Source organism: Rhinopithecus bieti, unplaced genomic scaffold (genome assembly GCF_001698545.2).
Source record: "Rhinopithecus bieti isolate Rb0 unplaced genomic scaffold, ASM169854v2 scaffold_20101, whole genome shotgun sequence".
NCBI lineage: Eukaryota > Metazoa > Chordata > Mammalia > Primates > Cercopithecidae > Rhinopithecus > Rhinopithecus bieti.
This window is the reverse complement of record NW_016810242.1, coordinates 1,603,966-1,625,037: the sequence shown is the minus strand read 5'-3', so window position 1 is coordinate 1,625,037 and position 21,072 is coordinate 1,603,966. Positions and strand designations below refer to the sequence as shown.

The window sequence follows — 21,072 nt, the reverse complement described above, 5'->3', positions numbered from 1 at the left end:
GATCTCGTCCTCAGTGAGGCTGTATTTTGGGGGAAATCCTGATCCTGACATGATGTGTTTTCTTAGCAGCTCAGTTCGGGGACTGCCAGTGTGAAAGAATGCCCAAAGAAGGAACAGGGCACTTGGATGGTATGAGGAAGTTGTAATCCCTGGAAGAGGAATTTTTGAAGCAAAGTTTCCAGTGTCCTAATCTAACCCCACAAAAAGTGCTGCAAGCTCACAATCCACAAGCTAACATTAGAACAATGACTAAGGCTAATCTAAAAGTGATTTCATCTCACTCTCCTTCCCACTGCCTTTCCCTATCCCTGATTATTCTCTACTGCGACTTTCCCTGCCCAAGATCTCATTATTCCAATTCTGTATTGCATGCAGAAGCTCTACATTATCTTTCTTAGAAACCATGCATCTGTACCAGCATGAATGAGAGTCTTTCTCACCAGCCTGAGGTCCAGTGGGAACATGGCCTAGCTCTTGAAGGCTCTGATCAAATCCTCCCAAGCCTGTCCACCCTGTGTGCAGAGGGAAAGGAGAATTGGAGTTTGGGTTAGACTTAGAGAAGGTTTGACATGGTTTGAGATATTAAACTTTTCTTTATAGGTGGTCATATGAGGCACACCGTTGTGGACTTAGAATCATAGAATGTCAAAGTCACAACAAAATCTTCAAGTTCATCTACACAGGTCCTCCTTGTTCAGACAAGAAAACTCAAATCAAGGCAACTCATTCAAGGTTACTCATACCATACTGGCCTCTTGCACCTCAACTCACTATTTTAGTCACCGCAGAATATAGGATTAGAGTTATAGTAAGACCTTATTGCATCTGGTTTCCTGCCATTCTCTTTCGGGGTCTTTGTAATCATTCTAAATTGTGGCCTAGTTCATTCCTCTGTGTAATAAAACCATAGGTGACTTTCCATTAGTTCTGAACTCCTTAAATGGGCCTTCACAATGTTCGCAGTTGTCACCAATTTGCATTTTTCACTGCTGTCCTGGGCTATTCTTGTCCACCTCATCCCCCCTGCAGCTTAACCAGACCTCCTGTGGTTCTGCAAACATGTGTTATCCTTCTGTTCCTTTGTACACACTGTTCTCTTCATCTGGAATTGCCTCTCCAATGTTTTCTCCCGTTTGGTTCCTTCCCATCCATTTATGCCCTGCCAAGCTCCACTCTGCATTCAGCACTGCTATTACTGCTTAGAGTACTTCTTCATGGTCATGTCTTAAGTTTCCTATTAGATTGAAATCTCTTTTAGAGTGGGGACCTTGTAACACAATTTGCTGAATGTGGCAAATATAGTGTGCTCCAAAAATATGTATTGTATACAAGAATAACTAGCACCATGGTTTCCATAGATTCTGGGAAGTTCCAGACATTTAGGGGGTGCTGTGGGATGTGAGGTTTGTAGAGGAAAATGGACACACCAGAAGTCAGGATACCTTCCCTTTCTGGATATCTCAACCCCACAGCGTGATGAGGGCATTGGTGCTCCTGCCACCTGTGATGACTTGAGATGACTGTGTAGGATCTCGTTGAGATTTGACTGTACAGTGTGAAAAAGGTTCTATCGGAGCCTCCTCAGCAACCTCAGCTGGCCTTGGGCGGGCATAACTATCACTTCCCAAGTTTGCTTTTGCGAGCCTCATGGTGGGCTTGCATTGGTAAAGCAATTTCTGAGCATTTCCTCTTCCTGAGATATTCTGCTGGCATCTAGACCAGTACGATTACACTGGTGTTCCAAGCTCTGATCTCAGTCCTATTGGTGAGGAAACTCACAAGACACTTACTATGCCCTGTGTGGTTTTTCATTGGTTGACCCAGGCAAGATGTAGCATACATAAGTAAGTTCCTGGTTTAGCATTGTAACGCTTCTGTGTCAGATCTGCCAGGAAAAAGAAAAGCCAAGGAGGAAGCTATCATTAGGTAATTATCTTGAAATTGAAAAATGATGGGCACCCCTGGTAGGCATTGTGGCCTCTTCCTTCCATCCTTTGCCCTCTATGGTGAGTCTAGTCCAGGCAGAATCATGAACTCACTGTAAAGATGGGCATGAATAACCCACAGAGAGGTTCTGAGGGTTGGTCTGGAAGCTGAGGCCAGAGGTTGTGCTCTCAGCCCACCTCCCATGGAGGTACTTTGTCAAACTTTCACTATACCTGTTCTTCCATTGGTGCTACCATGCCTAGGACCCTGGAGCAGAAGACCTTCTTCCTCATGAAAAACTTGGACTGCTAATAGGTATGGAACTTCTTGAGTAGATGAAATGTTCTGGGATTAGACTGTGGCTGCACAACGTTGTGAATATATTAAAAACCACTGAATTATAATTGAAATGGGTGAATTTTATGGTATGTGAAGTATATCTCAATTTTCAAAGAAATCATGGGATATGAAGACCTAGTACAAAAACTTAAAAGATTGCAGCACAGAAACTCCTAAAAGACTACGTAGATTTATCTACTCAGATGTGCTCTCTGTCTGTGCATGCTCTGAGATTATGTTGTCTGGTGCATGTGTTGAGGATGGAGGGGACTAATTGTTCATCCACCTCAGCCTTTGTTCTGTGTCAGACTGGGGTGACCTTGGTCTAGGAACCTTGTCTTGCTTCCACCATGGAAACAGAGGTAATAAGTCTGACCTACTTGATGAGGATCTCCTGGGAAATAAAAACCTGGTTTGCCAAGTGCTTTAGAGGTATGAGGTGCTAGATCCTTCGGAATAGTTACAGGAAGGGCTGAGTGGCACTCAGATGTGTATGAGATAAATCCTACACTGGGGTGGAACAGGTGCAGGCAGGAGGCTGGAGGTGCCCTGCTGTGGGTGATTTAATTGTCATTAGGTGCTCTGGTAGGAGCTATGACAGCTTGTGATTTTTATATCTGGGGTTAGGAGACAGGGTTTGGTTTCCACTGCAATAACAGGACAGGCACTCACAGAGGAGGGTGTGTATCTTGGGAGGAGCCTTTGGGGCTGTGATGTGAAGGCATGAGAAGTGGTTGGAAGGATAAGCACCCGTGTGGGAAATGGAGTTTGTGATTGTCAGGCCTCCTCTGAAGAGCCGTGGGTCACTGCTGCTCCAAGCATGCACCCCCACAGACATGCCCACAGGTTTCTCCCCACATGGAAATCTGGAAGCCTCCTTAGTAGAAAGAGGGACTCTTTTCCTGGAGAAGTCTGTGTCACAGCCTCGCTTAATAAATGGGGCCATACTTATAGAAAGCCAGGACTGGGGTTCAGGGGATCATCTGTCCTCACACCCTCTGCCCACTACAGCTTCCTGGATGCTTTGTCTGAGTTCATGGACAGCTTAGCAACCCAGTAGGATGTCTGAGTCCTCTAGGTAGTTAGGGAGGGGCCAAGGATGGAAGGGAGCTCTGATCCCTTTCTCTTTTAGCCCTGCCTCACACTCTTAATTGTACCTTCTCCCTCGTCTATGGGATGGTAGGACAAGACGGAATCGTATCAGTGTCTTTTGAGACAGGCTGATGACCTGTGGCTCGTATAAAACCTTCTCATTGCCCTACCCTTAGTGGACCAGCTGATATTCTTCCTTTTCCTTATCCTTATTCTCCTATCAATGCCTGAACATACTTCCCCTACTTCTCTACCTATTGAAAGGAAGTCCACTTGCCCATCAAACCCATTACCAGTATCATCATCCTCAGAGGCTACTTTCCTCCCCTCTTCTACCCTCTACCCAGATGAGATTACTCTTTTCTTCTTCTGTGTTCTCACAAAACTTTGCCACTGGTGTCACACTTATCACATTCACTCATGGTGGGCTGCTTTGTAGAATTTGTTGAGGATCTCATTTAGATTAGTATCTGAGTGCCTGGGACAGTGCCTGTGCATAATACATGGCCAATTCATGCCTGTTGAATAAACAAACCAATCGATAAATAAATAACATCAGTTGTGCCCTCCCACAAATACTGAAATATATTTATAAACTCCATGAATACTTAAAATTGTTTTCCTTTTTATGGTTGTGGTACTTGATGAGAGAACACATTCTAAGTGTGTCTTATTAAATCTCTTTTATATCTGTGAAATTATTATTTGTTTTTGGCCAAAGGTAATAAATTTTTGAAGAAGCCTTACCTTAAAAAAAAAAAAAAAAAAAAAAAAAAAAAAAAATGGCCAGGCCATATGGCTCACGTCTCTAATCCCAACATTTTGGGAGGCCAAGGTGGGAGGACTGCTTAAGACCGGGAGTTCAAGACCAGCCTGGGCAACATATGGAGATCCTGTCTCTACAAAAAATAAAAAATTAACTAGCTGGGCATGGTGAGGTGTGTCTGTGGTCCCACCTACTTGGGAGGCTGAGGTGGGAGGATTGCTTGAGCCCACAAGGTTGAGGCCACAATAAGCCGTGATTGCACCACTGCTCTCTAGCCTAGATGACAGAGCGAGATCCTTGCTCAAAAATAAAAAGCCAGAAAAAAAGAAAAAATTTGTAAAGCAATGGCTTATTAAATATGTGTTCAGCAGAATACTAGTTCCCTAGAAATTTGGGAGAGACGAGGTTAATCAGGTTTTTCTGCTGTGTTATGTCTCAGAGCTTTGATACAATATTGCTTGAGAATGCCAAAGAGAGGAACATACACACGGTGTATTTTGCAGTACTACCTTACTACCAACTACAGTGCCAGGGGCATAGTCAGTTTTAGTATTTTGCTATTACGTCATTGATGCTTGTCTCGTGCCTCAATCTCCATCCCTGAGAACCAAGTGAGTGTATCTGTGATAAGGGCCCGATTCTTCACTGTCTTCTTCATGTATACCAACTCTGCTCTGCAAAACTGAAGAAAAAAAATTAAAGGGAATTAAAACATTACTTTACCTGTCACAGCAAGTTAGCAAACATCTCCAGTGGACTATGCAGCAAATGATTGTGGTTTTAGAAATAACCTGCCTGCCCCAGTTGCTCTGCAGTAACCTCCCAGGACTATTCCATAAATGCCAGTTGTCTGCATAGTAATTACCAACTCTCTCCTTGGCAAATTTACTGGTATGTCTAGGAATAATTGCTGGGGAACTCATACTTTCAAACTTACAAGAGGCAAACAACCTTGCATTTACCTCGGGGGGTTATCAGGTATTCAAACTGAGCTGTGTAAAAGATCATAGAAATAAGGGAAAGAACTTGAATTTTCACCTTGATATTTTTCTCAATGGGTGAGAGCCTGGCTCACGAGATTTATGGTGGAAAGACCTACAGGAGATAATTGTCTTCTTCTCAGGGTCTCTTCTCTTCCTTGTGGTTTGGAGTAGCAGTAAAATCTGACCTAACTATACACTGTTGGAAACTTCTGTTGGCTTCAGACAAAACTGGCTAATTGGTACAAGTGGTGAGGAAGAAGATGAAAAACTTGGTCCCATCCAAATTCTCACCTGTGCCTTTGGTGTTCATCTTCTAGAGATCTCAGGGAACACAGAGGATATCCCTTTGGTGCGCTGGAGGCAGCAGTGGCTGGAGAATGGCACTTTGCTTTTTCACATTCATCACCAAGATGGTGCTCCAAGTCTTCCTGGACAAGACCCCACTGAAGAACCCCAACATGAGTCGGCAGAAGAAGAGCTGAGGATCCTCCACATCTCAGTCATGGTAAGAGCAGCACAGCCTCAGCCTCTTAGGCCATAGCTTATGTTACCTTGACATTAAGGGTCTTGGTGTCATAGATACCACTGTATCAGACCCAACTCTGTAATGATCATTGATCATGTTAATAAGCAAATTTTCCATTTGTGGGAAATGCATCCACTTGTGATGTAAGTGATAATTCCAACTATTTCTAACAGTACCATTCCCCGACTATTTTCTCTAGGAACATGCTCAGATATGAAGAAACTTTAACAAACCAGGGATAATATTAGATCGGGGCAGCCAGGCACAGTGACTCACACTTGTAATCCCAGCACGTTGGGAAACCAAGGTGGATGGATCACTTGAGGCCAGGAGTTCAAGACCAGCCTAGCCAACATGGTGAAACCCCATCTCTACTAAAAATACAAAAATTAGCTGGGCACACCTGTAGTCCCAGCTACTTGGGAGGCTGAGACCTGAGAACTGCTTGAACCCAGGAGGCTGAGGTTACAGTGAGATGAGATTGCACCTCTGCACTTCTGCCTGGGTGACAGAGTGAGCCTCTGTCTCAAACAACAATAACAACAAAATTAGATGAGGGTAATGGATTGTCATAGATGGGAATTATCCAATTAGTATATTGGAGAATCTTAGAGTAGTTGCTCCACAAATGTTTGTTAAATGACTGACTCTCCAAGCTGCTTGCCGCTACCAAGTTCTCTTTTCTCTTTTTCCAGCCAGGAGGAAGCCAGTAAACTGGCTTTCTCTCCTCTTACAATAGATGGCATGTCAATAGACACTTGCACTTCTCTCTAGCTCAACTCAGATCCTTTACTATTAACATTCTTTCTCCTACTTAGAAATTTCAAGCCTCAAAAAAAGTTGGAAGGTTCTTTCTAACATTCTAGGAACTTGTATTCTAGAATCTCACTGGAAAGTAAGTGCTATGATGGCAGGCCAGGGTTTTTGTTTAGTATTGTTTTGTTTACTGATGTGTCCCCAGCACCTAGAACAATGCATTCACACAGTTGATACTTCATTAATATTTGTGGAATAAATGAATGAATTTCCCAGTGAAGAGATGAATAAAACCTGTTACACTTGGTATTTTATGTGCTGATATTGTGTTGGTAAACAAACACATTGTCTGCTCTTAGGATAGCTTAATAGCAGGTTGAGACCTGACTGATTATTTATGAGCCATGTATATGGGAGGGTGTAGATTATTTCACTGTTAGGAAACTCAACACAGAACCAACCTGAGTCTTAGTTGAAACCTTATTTCATCTGTTGCTCTAGTACCATCACTACATGCTATTTAGTTTTGTATATAAGACTGAGGGAAACTGAGTGCATTTTAGATATAAAAGAATGTCCATTATCCAAAGATGGAAAATTTCTCTATAAAATCTCTGATAAATCTCAAAATGTAAGCCTTCTATTTCTTCCTCAACCAGCGTCCCCATAAGTAACTGGCTTGACAGGTTATCTGCATGTACACGAGGCACTTTGTTTAAACTATATGGTGGAGAAAAGAGTTCTTGAATTGCAAATGCTGAGCCTTAATATCCAGATAAGGTCAGATGTCAGGCAGGTAAATGAGGTTGCTATTACTCACATTTACAAATTAATCAAGGTTTTTAGCATGGGAGTTACAGTACTTGCATATCCTTATTAAAGAACAGTGTTTTTCCTCCCTGGGAAGGTTGTCTTCTTTTTTGTAGCTTGTAGTGTCCAGAGAGTGGCAGGATTCAGGCAGGTCAGCTGAATTGACCCTGGCATTGACTGGAGTGATTAATTTAGAGGCCAGATGGTCTTCAAATTTATAATATGGTCTGACTAAAAAGAAGGGCACAGTGGTGGATTTCTCGCCAGCCATCCACATCCTGCCATCAGTGTGGGAAGCAATGGTGGTCATGGGTGGTTTTGTTTTGTTTTGGTTCGAGACATTTCAAAGAACCAGTCTTTGTCACACTGATGAAATGTTTAAGGTAAAGTAAGGTGTATAGAGATTTCCAAAAATAAATATTGCGATTATATTTTAAGGAAGGACCCTAAATAGAAGAAGTTGAGACAAACAATATGTCAGAAGAGGAGTCTAGGGAGGGCTGGGGGCATATTGCGAGAATCTGCGGAAAGACAAACAGCCTGAAACTTGTACTTGTTGCCGCATTGTATCTTCAGTGTAGGAGGCACCCTACCATCTATCCCTGGAATTAGGTGCTCAGTAAGTTCTCTAGAGGAGTGTGTGTGTATGTGTGTGTGTGTGTGTGTGTGTGTGTGTGTATGTTTGTGGGTTGGGTATACTGCTGGGTGGATGGGTGCACCAAAATCTTACAAATCACCACTAAATAACTTACTCATGTAACCAAACACCATCTGTTCCCCCCAAACCTATGGAAATAAAAAATTTAAAAAATATATATGCTGATCAAAAATGCCAAAGACTTTAGGAAATAGGTTGTGCCCTTAAAATAAAACAACTTCTATGAAAAATCCTGAGGAAGAATCAATGGACAGTGGACACTGAAATGGAGAAAGAACAAGAGTCAACTTAAAACTTATCTCTGAGACCTCTCCTTCATATGCTACTTGTCACCTGTGGCAGACTACCAATGATATTTTATTTTTCAAATAAAATGGAAGAGAAGATTCCTTCAGCTTAATTTTAATTTATTCCCTTTAGTTTTTAACCAGGCTAAAGAGACAGAGGACAAAAGGGCATAGGCAAATGTAAGGGTGGGAAAGACTTGTGTTGTCTTTGGGTTGGCCTCTTGTATGCGGACAGACCAACATGTCCATAAAAAAATCAGGAAGGCCTTTGACTTCCACAGAACAGGAATCTCAGGATGAACTGGAGATATATATATTTCCTCCCTACCCCCTCCTTTCCCTGTCAAAGATGGTTTGGTTAGTGGAGCCTACTGCAGCCCACCTAGACGTCTCATTGTCCTCCATTACCATTCCATACACACACCCCCCACACTGCCTTTCTCATCCTTGGGATTCTATTCTAGAAACAGTTTCAAAGTCTGAAGTTGTGTATCTGCCTTCAGCTTAGAAATCAAGCCTGAGGGTATCCTGTTTGAAGATGTTGTTCCTGGAGTCTCTGATGGCTTCCTCTTAAGAGACTCAAGTGTTGGTAGACTGTATTTGGCACACTTTATACCATACCCTTTGGAGGAAAGGTAGACAGCTAATTGAGGCATCTGGATAACAGCATTATAAATGCCAGAAGATAGCAAAATTCTTTGATTTGTAACAATATTGAGTGGTGAAATACACTTAAATGAAATCTTATTACCCAAACCCCTTTAGTTATGAAATAACAATAGCAAAACTATTTTTCATTAACTCTAATGATCAATATGGATACAGTTTTCAAATTGGATCAAAATAGCATAATTGGAAAAGAGAAAAGATAAAGTGATTATTGAAACATGAATACATCCAACCTTTTCCCTTCTGTTAAGAAAATGTATAATCAAAAGCTTAACTAATAATCCTAAATATTCCCAATATGTGTAAGAGGGAATTAATGGTTTTATGAAAATCTTAAAGTTTACATCTCTCTCATTTTGTATGTATACTTTTTTATCCATATTTCCTCAATGCAGAGACCACTGTTTATTTCTATATTTTGCATATATTATGTTTTGTTTTAAACACAAAATATAAGAAATGAGAGAATGAGAAGTAAAAGAAACCTTTTTTGGGCCCTTATGGCATTCTATGAATCAGAATTTGCAAGTTCTCTTTTATACCATGCCCAGTATAAATCAACCATCAGCAAAATTGTGGGCTTGCAGAAAACCAATACCCCAGCTGGGAGCTGGGCAATTTAAAACTTTGAAAACCTTTTGCTTTTCTTATTTTCAATCACATCCTAAAATTTTGAATTATTTTTTTTCCAAAGAGGTACCATTTCTTCCTTGCATAGAATAATTGGATTTCCCTTCTGAAATCTTACGTTATTGCTTTGAGGGTCAAATGATGTATTTTAACCTCCTTGCATGATTCAAACTTGGCTGAAGATATTTATTTCAAATTTTGCAAGATAATTGACATCAGAACTATGAAAGTATACAAGGATACTCTTTTGCAAACTCTTGAACAAATGAAAGCAGATTCAGCAAATGAAAACTGAGTATGAGTTTAAACCAAAAGTCAAGCAATTTGTCAGTTATAAGGCAAATGGTTTACTCCATAGAAGACCAGGCTTCAATATGACTTCATGTCAGATATTCAGACTCTGTGTGGATTTAAATTTTCATATTGTACTTGTGCTAATTTACCATACTATGTACATTTTTCTTCTTAAAGTATGCAAACGAGTTTAATGGTGCACAGTAGAATTTAAATGTATTGTCTATATATTTCATCTTTTAATTAAAGATGGCAGTGTTAATAGATTTCCTATATGCATATAAGTTGGTTAAGTACATTTTTCACAGCAAGTAGCCTTTCTAAAATTCTTTGGAGATATATATATATATATATATATGAAATTTTTCTGTATTGATAACTCCCACTGGTAGAGAATATCTTTTGTGGTTCAGCCTTCTTAGGCACTGTTGTGGGGAAAAAATCTTAGTAGCCCCAGCTGTTTGTGGCTCCTTGGCCGGTATCTGGAGACCCCCATGGCCTTTACTGCTGGCTGCCATCAGAGGCCTTAGCCTGCCCCCAGGCTCCCTGTTTCTGGGATCTCCAGGTGAATCCAATGTACAGAGTTCACTCCTGGGAGAAACAATGTTGGGAACAAGATTTGGAAACAAAAGAGGCTGTAGGTACCATTATACAGTCCCAGAGTTCAGCAAATAGAATGGGCACTGTGGGAAAGTGCCAGTGTGGAAAAGTAGTATTTGGGGCTGAGTCAGTACAGAGCCCACAGAACACACTTACGGGAGCCTCCAGGATCATGTTTCCAGGGCTGCATAACAACTTTCTACCAAAGCCTCATCCTTGCCCTTACTGTTATATTCAAGTTCATTCAGTCCAGTTGCCTGAGCATCACGTGTGAGTTTGCTTGAAGCCTTGCCTCATTTCATTCCTAGAGCACAGCCACTTCCAATGTAGAGAGGAGCAATTCTAAGCGTGGCAGTCACTGTGTGTCATCAACACTATTAGGTTCTTATTAAGTGTCTGTGGGCCCAGGAGAGAGGGTTAGATGTCTTTTTTGTCAGCACCTTTTGCCTTCAGCAGATCTGTTACAAAAACTCATTAACAAATTCATTAATCAAGGTCACTTTTGCATCTTTATGGTCAATTTGTAGTATTTGTTTCATTCAACTTAGGATGCCCTAATTTATCAGAACCAATCCTTCTCATCTTTAAGCAACAAATGGAGACATTTAAGCATGTTGTGTTTTCCTAGAAAGGACAGAGATAGAGCAATAAGTCGGAAAAAACAAAAAGACAGGTCTTGATTTGGTTCAAAGAAGACTTTTCTTGCAATCCAAGCCATCCTTCATGGGGCCGAACTGACTGACTGGTCATACTGCCCACATTCCAGGGTCATCACTGTCTATTTTACCTTCCATTAGGAAAGTTGTGCGCAGTTCCTAAGATAATCAGTAAGATCTCTTGAAACAAAACCTCTTTGCTCTTTGTTTCTCTCTGAAATGCTGATGTGCAAAAGCCTGGAGATGCCAGGGTCCATTTGGGGACTATGTCAAGTGCCAACTAAGGTTTGGCTTACAAACCTCCCTCACCTGGCACCATGGGATGCTCTGCATCTCTTGCCAAGATGCATTGGGCATAGGTATACATGAATTCATTTGCCATTTGGGTTGCTCATCTATTCTGTTCTTGTTTGGTACCCTTTCGTATTCCAGTAAAGTGAGAGCTGAGATATAGTGGAAAGACGTGCTGGATTTACAGTTGGAAGAGTGGACTTCATATGCTGGCTTTACCACTTTAGGTAATTTGCTGGGCTTTTTGGAAGCTTCATTATCTCGCCTATAAAATGAATGCACTGGTCAGGCTTTTTAGTTTTAGAGAATGGAGATCCACTGAGGCCTTCTGTGTAATAGAGTTATAATAGAGTTGTACTGTAGAAATTCATATGGAGATAAAGGAGACAACACTCTCCTGATTTTGAAAAGTATATTCAAAGAGCAGATTTTCATGAAGGCTGGAACTGGGAAGTTGTTGAGGATCTGAGTGATTTTATCAGCCCTCAGCCTCCATAGCTTGTGGTTTGGCCCTTTCACACCTGTTTCTATTGCTCCTCTTGCTATGAATTAGCTTCTTTGTCTAGTCTATTCTATACATCTTTCTCAATTGCGACGCTTTTATATGTTTGACACTCCATTTACTCATCAAGTCACCTCACTCATGACCTGTTCTGACTTTTCACAGCTTCACAGTGTTTCCAACTTTGTTCCCACTGCTGTTAAATGTCCTGCCTTCCTCCCTTATTCTGACTCCTTAGTGAAAGAAGCAGATGGGTCTAATTTGTTACCATAGACCCTGTTTGTTCAAAGCTTTCATATCAGGTTATCCCACAGGTGAATGTGATCCTAGCCTTCCTCTTGTGGTTATCGTGGGGAGGTGGGCTTATGTGGTACACTCCTGCTCCAGGCATAGGTCAGAGCCATTTCCTTTAGCAGAGGCTGAAAAACTGATTTAATGATTTCTTGTTTTCAATACAACAAGCAGACTAAGACCTAACTTGTAGAGATGTTAGGAGAATCAAAATATAACATAGGCACTGTCATCGTTGTCATCATCATCATCAAAATCATATTTTGCACTTTGTGCTAGACATTGTTTCAAGTGCTTTCAATATATTTTAACTTATTTTTTATTCTCATCACACTATAAGTAGGGTTTGTTATTACTCGTTTTGCAAACGAGGAGACTGAGAGCATAACAGGCTGTGTGATTTATCCAAAGGTAAACAACTATTAGTTTGCAAGACCATGAGTTGAATCAAGGCTGTCGGCAGAGTCCAGATGCTATACTTTGAGAAGCACTCCTCTCCTGACCCGTAATGAGCACACAATGTATATTTAGTATGTGTCATTTCACCAACTTTTGATGTTTTGTTGACTTTTGACTGCTGAGACTCATCTGACACTTTACTTCATTTTTACTTTGACACTAAGAATGCTACAAGCACTAGGACCGACAACCATGATGGAACACAAATTTTCTTTCTGTGGCTACACCAGGCAGCTAATCCCAGAAGCTTAGACTCTGTTCAGCTTGGCTAATCCCACCTGCTAACCTTGGCTTCAGTCACACCACCTCACAGCTGGTGGTGGGTTTATTGGCAGGGAAGGGAAAAGTGTAGTTGGGGAATTCCAGCCTAAAATTGTGAAAGTCATGTAACAATGAACTTTGCTTCTTCATATATAAACTTTTGCACTTTTGCAGGAAATTTTTAGAAACTAGAAAAGTATTTTCAAAGCATTATTGACATCATTGATTTTTTAAAATCATTGAGTCATTCCTTCATTTAGATATTGATTATTTAACACTGTTTTCAGGCTTCAGAGTTTTTTAGCTACTGAGTAGATAGGAAATGAGTAAGACAAAGTTCTGCATTCAGGGAGAGTTTAATAACATTATTAATGCTTACTATTTGAAGAGGGCCCTTGGTAGAACTGAGAGACAAGTAGTTTCCATCATCTTTTCCACTCCTTTTCAGTCTTTACATCTTCTTTGTAAATCTGTTTTTCTTTTTCCTGAAGTTCACAGAGGCCTTCTGCTACCCTCATCTCTGCAGACAGCAAGAAAAATAGCTAAGAGGCCAAATTTTCAAAAGGATGCTGATGTCTTTTAACAAGTTGATGTAATATTCTGTTCAGCAATCTAGTTCACTTGATATAGAAGCTAGCAATTTACTTTCAAGTACTCAGTTTCAGAAATCCCTGAAGATCCTTTTGAAAGCAGGAGTCATAATTTCCATGAGGTTTCAATCAATATTAGAAACTGGTAATATTCACAGTAATAAAGCTACTGCTCACTAAGCCCTCATTGTGTCTCCAGCACTGTATGGGATCATTTGCATACATACTATCAATCAATTTCCATAGCAACCTTGTGAAATAGCTATCATTTCTTCCATCTTTCAGATGTGAACACTGAGACTAAGAGAAAGTAAATTATAGGCCCAAAGTCACATAGGCTGCGAGAAGGGAAGCCAGGATTTAAGGCAAGTGTATCTGACTCCAAACTTGACTCTGCTACACAATTCTGCTACTTGGTGGTATTGGGGTTGGATAGTTTCTCCAATTTTCCAGGTTATGGAATAATTTTACTTCTTTTAGCTAGCACAGTAGAAACCCTTTATTTGAAGACTAGGAAGGAACATAGTGAATTGGACAAGGTGCTGTCATGGTGAGGTCTATGAGCCACTTCAAAAGGTAAAGGAAGAGCTGGATTGGGCAAGAAGATCAAATATTGCAAAGAAGACTGAGATTGGCTCTGAGAAGACACTGGTCATTGAGAAGCCAACAAAGACTATAGTTTTATGGTTCTGAATTTTAGTGAGGCAGTTTAGAGCAAGGGCTTTGCTCTGAGACCAATTTAAATCTTAGTTCTGCCACTTACTCGATCTTTTTATTGACCTTGGACAAATTGCTTAATCACTCTAAACTCACTTTCCCTATCCAAAAATGGGATTAAATCCTACTTTATAGGGCTGTTTTAACTATTAAATAAGATGATTCTTGTAAACACTTCCTATACTGCCAGGCCCATAGGGAAGTACCCATTAAATATTAGCTCGGTAAACTCTTGGGGGGGGGGGTCATGCAAGCTGCCTGTAACAATCTTGCATACAATGTGTCACCCAGGGGCCACCAGCTTAGGGAGTCAGAAAAGAATCTGTCATCATGGCAACATTTCAGAGGAGTGCTAGAGGATTGTGCTCAGGGAAAAGACCGAGGCAATTAGGGATATCAGGACAACAGAATAGGGCCATTACAAAGCTGGGATGCAGTCATGTCCATTCAGGGAATTGTTATGTCACTTCTGTTTCATTGTTTACAGGGTTTTCTACCAGGTGTCTTATGATTTAGGATCATAATTGAGGTCCGGTCTGATAATTGACATCTGATACCTACCAGGTATCTTATAATTTAGGGTGATAATTTCAGCTCCAACTTCTCTGGAAGAACTTCATTTACTAATTTAATTTTTAATCAAACCAAGTGATGTCATTTAGGGAATTCCATCACTGCCCAGGTATCCACACATACGAGATTGTTATTACTCTCATTCGCAATGGGAAAAACAAGACTTAGAGAAGTGGGTGATGCTCATGGCCAGCATTGATGTAAGAACTCAGAGATTCTGAGTCCTGATGCCATTACCTTTTCTCCAGATCACACTATCTTTCCCCCATCCTCTGCCCATCTCTAAAATTGGGAGTCTGTCTCACAAACCCAAAGTCACCTTTAAATCTGATCTCAAACACACACCTATGGGCCTTGGCTGGAGATGAATTAGACTTAGGTATAGTAAATGTAGCCAGCCATGTGTCCACAGAGAAAACCCTAACGTGGACAATGGCAGGAATTATCTAGGCCAGGAGTCTGTAAAGGACCAGATGTTAAACAATTTTAGCTTTATAGGCCATCCAAGCTCTTTTTCAACTACTTATCTCTTGCCAGTGTAGTGCCCAAGTAGCCATACACAGTATATAACTAAATGCATATAGCTGTGTTTCAATAAACTTCATTTACTAAAACAGGCAGATGCATGTAGCTGTGTTTCAATAAACTTTATTTACTAAAACAGGCAGTAGGCCACATTTGACCTGGAGGCCATAGGTTTGCTGACTTCAATCTAGTACATTCTCCCATTTTGTCTGCAGAACCCACATAAAGACTATAACCTAAAAACTCGGTAGAAGCTTTAGGGTTCTATTTGCAGTGTGAAAGAAAATAATTTATTAGTTTTAGCCAGACCCCCACAGATTGATTATAATTGTCAGTTAAAGCACTGACAAAAATTGTTCTTGCTAGAAATTCAAGACATGTGGTATTCACAAATTCAGGTGAAATGCAAGCACATTAGCTTCTCCTGAGAGACACTGATGAGTTTAGCAAAGACAGATGTTAATGAAAACAAAACTATGCTTAGACTTGACAAGAAAAGTATAAACAGGATACTTATTAGCAAATATGCTATTTTTTCTTCCCTGTGAGTCTGATGGCTCCTGCTTGATTTCAACTTTGAGTGCACAGTAGACATGTGTGACATGCTTGGATATGCTAAAATACCCCCTTATAGCAAAATACCTCATATAAATATATAAGAATAGAAGTGGGATTATGCTTCCAGACATTGATGTCATAATAAAGTTGGTTTGTGGAAGGACTATTACATATCTTTAAGAGTTAGTGGTGACTCTTGGTCTTGTTGCTAAAGTTTAGGGTGAACAAAGCATTTTTAGCCTTGCCTTATAAAATTAGCTGTGACACATTTAAGTATCTGCTAAAGTTTGTTAAATGGCTTACCCATGTGACAGGCAGATGTCAGTAGCCTTCCCCAAGATTGCAAGGGGTCTCTCTCTCTATAATAAATCTAGGAAAGTCAGGTGCTTCTTACTGCTGCCTTGCTATTTATGATTTCTCTCCTGATGATACCTCTATCACTGCTGCTGATGTCCATGAATAGCAAAGGATGAGTCAAGTAGCCTTCTCACTTGGGATGAATCAGATGTCAGTTTATTAATATGTTGTACTATGGCTGACAGTAGTGGATGCTTCACAGAATCGTATCTGGGGCCTGCTGGGCTCTGGCTCCCAATTCTGACATTTGGGATTTGTATAACTGCTTAAGGTGGCCTGAGATGTGAGTTCTGCTACCCTAATATCATAAAGAAGACAGGACTATATGGGCTATATGAGAGATCCATATGGGATATCAGTCATCAGATGCTTATGAAAGGATTCAACCTTCATTTCCTCCATGTCTGTATCTTGTCTGAGGAAGAAGTGGGAAGGATTTGGGACTTAGATATATAGGCCCTTGGGATTTGTAAGAGTGAACATGTCATAATTTGGCATTTGTGGGTTTTCAGACACATTCTTACATGAGGTAAGCTGTCATACAGAGGAAACTTAGAAAAGCTTTGTGTCCCAACAGTGATGTGAAAGCATCCATCTTTCATTCTCTTTTTATTTCCTAAGTGTCATGGAATGTATACATCCTAGTCATCATCCCTGGGATTTCAGCTGGCTGTGTCCATCCCCAGCCCCTCTTTCCTCAGTGCACTGTGGCTCAGAGTGAACAGCCTCGGCCTCTGAGGCCCCCAGCCTTTCCATGGCAGGACCACCCTCCTTGAACTCCACCTTGGGTTCAGATAAGGCAGCACCAACAGGTCCCAGTCAGGGCTCTGCTGTAGCTTTCATAGCAGAGTGACGTGGGCCTAGGACCCAGCTGTCCTCACACAGACAGCATTACATCTTCCTCTTCGCACTTGTGACGAAAGCTTGCTGATGAGGCAAGCAGCCTAATGTTGCAATAAGACTACTGGATTTGAAGTCAGGAAGCTTTGATTATAGACCTTTTTCTCTCAAAAACGTGAAACTTCAGGCAAGCTCCTTGACCTTCCTGAGCCGTGGTTTGCTCATCTACACAGGAGAGGCTGGAATGAGATAAGTATTCTCAAAACTTTGGCATTCATGTTTTATTGGCATATTTTTATGCAACCTATGTTAGTATTTTCTGAATATTTTTATTTAAATTGACTCGCTTTTTCAATTTAAACTTATTTTGGCCTTATCTGAGAGAAATATGTCAATAAAATCAGGGGTTTGATGTTATAGTTGATTATTTCAACACAGATTAGGCAGATAGTATTTTATACAAATAAATGATAACATAAAAATGTCCCACCCCTTTAACAGCAATTGGCACACTCATACCAGGAGCACATAGATGGGCTATGTCCTGTGCCTTGGGGGTCCCGGGCTAGCTGAACTTGTAAGTTGCCTTCAGCTCCCACATTCTAGGAATGTGAAAATGAAGGACATATGGGACACTAGCAATCCCTGGTTGACACAGAAAGAAATGCATGAAGAAACTTTCTTCCATTCCCTGCAGCAATTCTGCTTTACTTTTTTCCATTTATGAGTATGAGATGATGGTCTATGGGCAACATGCTGGGCTTGGCGGACTTGTATACAGGTTGGGTTGAATGGAAGAAGATCCATCCTGGGAGGGGGCTATCACATCCCATTGTGAATCTTTGTCTGGTCCTTTGGAGGGAGCCTGGTGACTTTGAGCCCTTCACATGGCCCAGTGGGGGCTCTCTGCAGGCGCCTTTGATCTGTGAATTGTTGGTTCAGAGCCATTGCCTTCGGCCTGCTCTGCTCCTCTGTGTCTGTGTCTCCAGCGAGTCTCTCTAGACATACTGTTAGCCTCTGCTAGCATGAAGTGTTCTAGGAGCCTCCTGGTTTGATTTAGGATGGAGTGGCTTCCCCACATTAGGGAGCAGGCCACAGGAAGAGCCTTCAGCCTCCAGCTTTGGGGGATTTGGGAAGGGGAAATCTCCCAGAATTGCCTCTGTAGGCCTTTGAATACTCCCAGAAGGAGACATTTATCCTCCTCCCTAAAATGACTCAGGTAAAGCTGGAGGCAGAGTGATTCCTGGCAGGTCCAGCCTAGCCAGCCTTTATATAATGTAATTCTTTCTTATGGAAGTATTGTTTTAGTTGCCCCGTGTGCCCTATTCCCAGGATAACAGTTATGCCTTAGGGGGAAAAATATTTGTTTTAGAAGGAAACTTTCTGGCAGGATGGTGGACTCTGCCTTGCTGAGTAACCATGGTGGGACCTGCAGGCCATGTCTCAGATTCCCCTTTTGGGCTGGCCTTGCTGGTTCTCAGGAGAGTCCCTGGATCAGGGCAAGACAAGGACAAGTCAGTCCCATGTTGCCATTAGGAGTCAGAGGCTCCTCTGAGGTACTGGAGATTCAGCGCCTTTTCCTCTTTCTTGCTTTCCTCTTCTACATCCTGAGCCCCTCTGGCGGCCGCCCTTTGAGAGTTCCTTTGCCTCTTTGATCAGGCTTGATTCTGATGTTCGTTTTCACCTGATCTCATCTAATGAAAAAAGTTAAGAGTGGGAAGTGGGCCATGTAGCTGTTCCTGTGTGATACTGTAAGTGCATTCAAAGGCCTGTATTTTACATCCAGAAATTTTCATCAGCATCTGTGTTAGATGCTGCCTTTCCTAGCTAATCATTCCAGGTCACTAGGGTTGAAAAGAAAGAACACTCCAAAGGAAAATGACAGTTACTTCACTTGAAGATCTTCTGAACAAGTAGTGCATTTTCATTATTTAGGAACAGGTGGATCTCAGTCTTCCCATTCATTCTTATTACCCAAGTTTCCACTTTTCGTACCTGCAGACTCATTGTCCTTATGCCCAGCATGGCCATGGGATCCTCTTCTTGTGCCCTCCTTTTCACCATGCTCTGCTTATTTTATTTTGTAAACATCTCTAGACTCCCTCTCTTCTTTCCCTCTCTACTACCACTATAAGTGCAGGTCCCCCTCACCTCTCACTGGACTGATACAGTGGTTTCCCCCCTCTTCACCCTTGTCTTCTGACTTGTTTCCCTAAAACAATTCCCTTCAACCACCATCAGGCTGAATCTAATAAAATGCAACTTGAACTATGTCCCCTCCCTGGTGGAAAACCTTGAGTAGGTCCCTCCACTCAGAAAGCTAACTTCCAGGGTGTTAAACCTTTCATGCCTGCCCCTCATCTCCTCCACTCCTTGCCTTCCTCTCTGTGAGCTACCCTGACCATCAGTCATATTTCGTGAACCTCCCTTGCTATTTAATACTTCTGTGATTTCACTTATGCTGGCCTTTTGGCTGAGAATGTCTTTCCTGTCCTCTGAGTGAGGTCACCTCTTTCTACTCTTTTTAAAATTCAGTTTTGCCCCATGACTCCCTCTAGGAAAGTGTTGCTGACCCCCTTTTCTCTCTGGGCTGGGTGAAGTAGTTTTGTGTAATCCCTGGTGCATATTTCTGCATCATCCTTACCTGTGCATAAGCCTACCTCCCCTGAGTGTAAACTCCTTGGTGGGAGGGATTATGCTTCTCTCAGTTCTAACCAAGGGCCTAGCCTTTTGCTGAGAGGCTGAAAGGGACTTTGGGAATGAACAGACAGCCTTGCAAGGAAGGCTGAGAAAGTCTGGTAATATGGAGAGCCAAGGCTCAAAGAGGTTAGATGGCTGAATGGCTGGTCAGTGGCACAGTTGGGATGGGGAGCAGGTGATCAGTCAGTGTATTTTCCCCTCTCTCCTGGACGATCTTCAGCAAAATGTTCTCTCAGGCCTCCTCTCTGGTCCTGTGATCCCTTTTCTCCACTGAACCCTCACATCTCTTCCTCCCTTCACATATTCATGGAACAGGAACCTTAGGAGAAGGCTGTCACTCACACGAGAAGTGGCTAGATCATGAGGCCATCTCACTCTCCCTCTGCGTGTGTGTGCATGTATACGTATAATTTTTTAAGTTGATACTGAGCAAAATTACTATAAAGGTTTTCATAGTGGCAACTTTAGTTTTGAGTGTCACGAGGCATGGTATAAGGGGTGGGATGAGACCACATGGTGTTCTGCAATGAAGAGGACCCCTCCCAGAGCCTGAATATCCAGGAAGTCCCTGACTCAGCCTTCCGGGCAAAACCAACAGCTCCTGGTTTTCCTGTTCTCAGTGGCTGCTTTCACACTTCTACTACAGTGTCACGATGGCTGGTCTGTCTGCATCATTTGTAAGATGTGCCAAGTGCATTTGATAGTAATAACAGGTAAAGTGCTAAAAATTGTGACTGGTTTTCTTTTCTCCATTAGAGTGGAGTCAGAGTTACAAATGACCTACAATAAGGTCATTCTCACTCAACTTACATTGTGTTATACTTTGCTGACTGATAGAGATAAAAAATTGGAGTTACAGCTGGTGCCAGGGGAACATTGAGCCTTCAGTGTGCCAAAGGGGTCTACCCGGTTTGTAGCCTGTATCTCTCATGGTATGGTGGCAGAAAAAACTATGGAGAAGTGTTGGTCCTGACAGTGTTTTGTTTTCCTGTTAAGCCAAATTTAATTTCCCCAATTATAGAATGAAGTTAAGAAGAACTTCTCCATCCTACCTGTAGTCACTCTGCAGAAACAGAAATATAAATGCAAAATTAACACTTTCGTTTCTAAGAGAAGGGACTTTTATTTTTGCACCATTCACTTTATAAAGTGTGTAGTGCAGCTACATGTATGTACCTATAATTAGATTCTAAATAGACATTTTTAATGTGATTACAAGTTTTGACTTCTCTGGTGTTGATACTCTATTCCTGCAGACCTCTAAGGAGTGGAGCAGGAACAGTTAGATTAACATGCAGGTTAGTTTATTTTACTAGAAAAACAATCTGTCACTATAAGTGAGCCTTCAGCCATCTCACAAATGCTGGCTAAAGGCACCAAAAGATAGGAGCTAGAGTGAGGTTGGGTAAAGAGAAG

At 41.5% G+C, this 21,072-nt stretch overlaps 1 protein-coding gene across 3 annotated transcripts in view; it reads left to right on the top strand.

The window, feature by feature from the left end:
• ASTN1 (astrotactin 1) overlaps nt 1-21,072 on the top strand; it is a 312,931-nt gene that overhangs the window by 104,046 nt on the left and 187,813 nt on the right. For all 3 annotated transcript variants that reach the window (XM_017891701.1, XM_017891700.1, XM_017891702.1), the window contains exon 2: nt 5,424-5,611. In XM_017891701.1, coding sequence (XP_017747190.1) covers nt 5,424-5,611 — 188 coding nt within the window. The remainder of the gene's footprint in view (nt 1-5,423; nt 5,612-21,072) is intronic.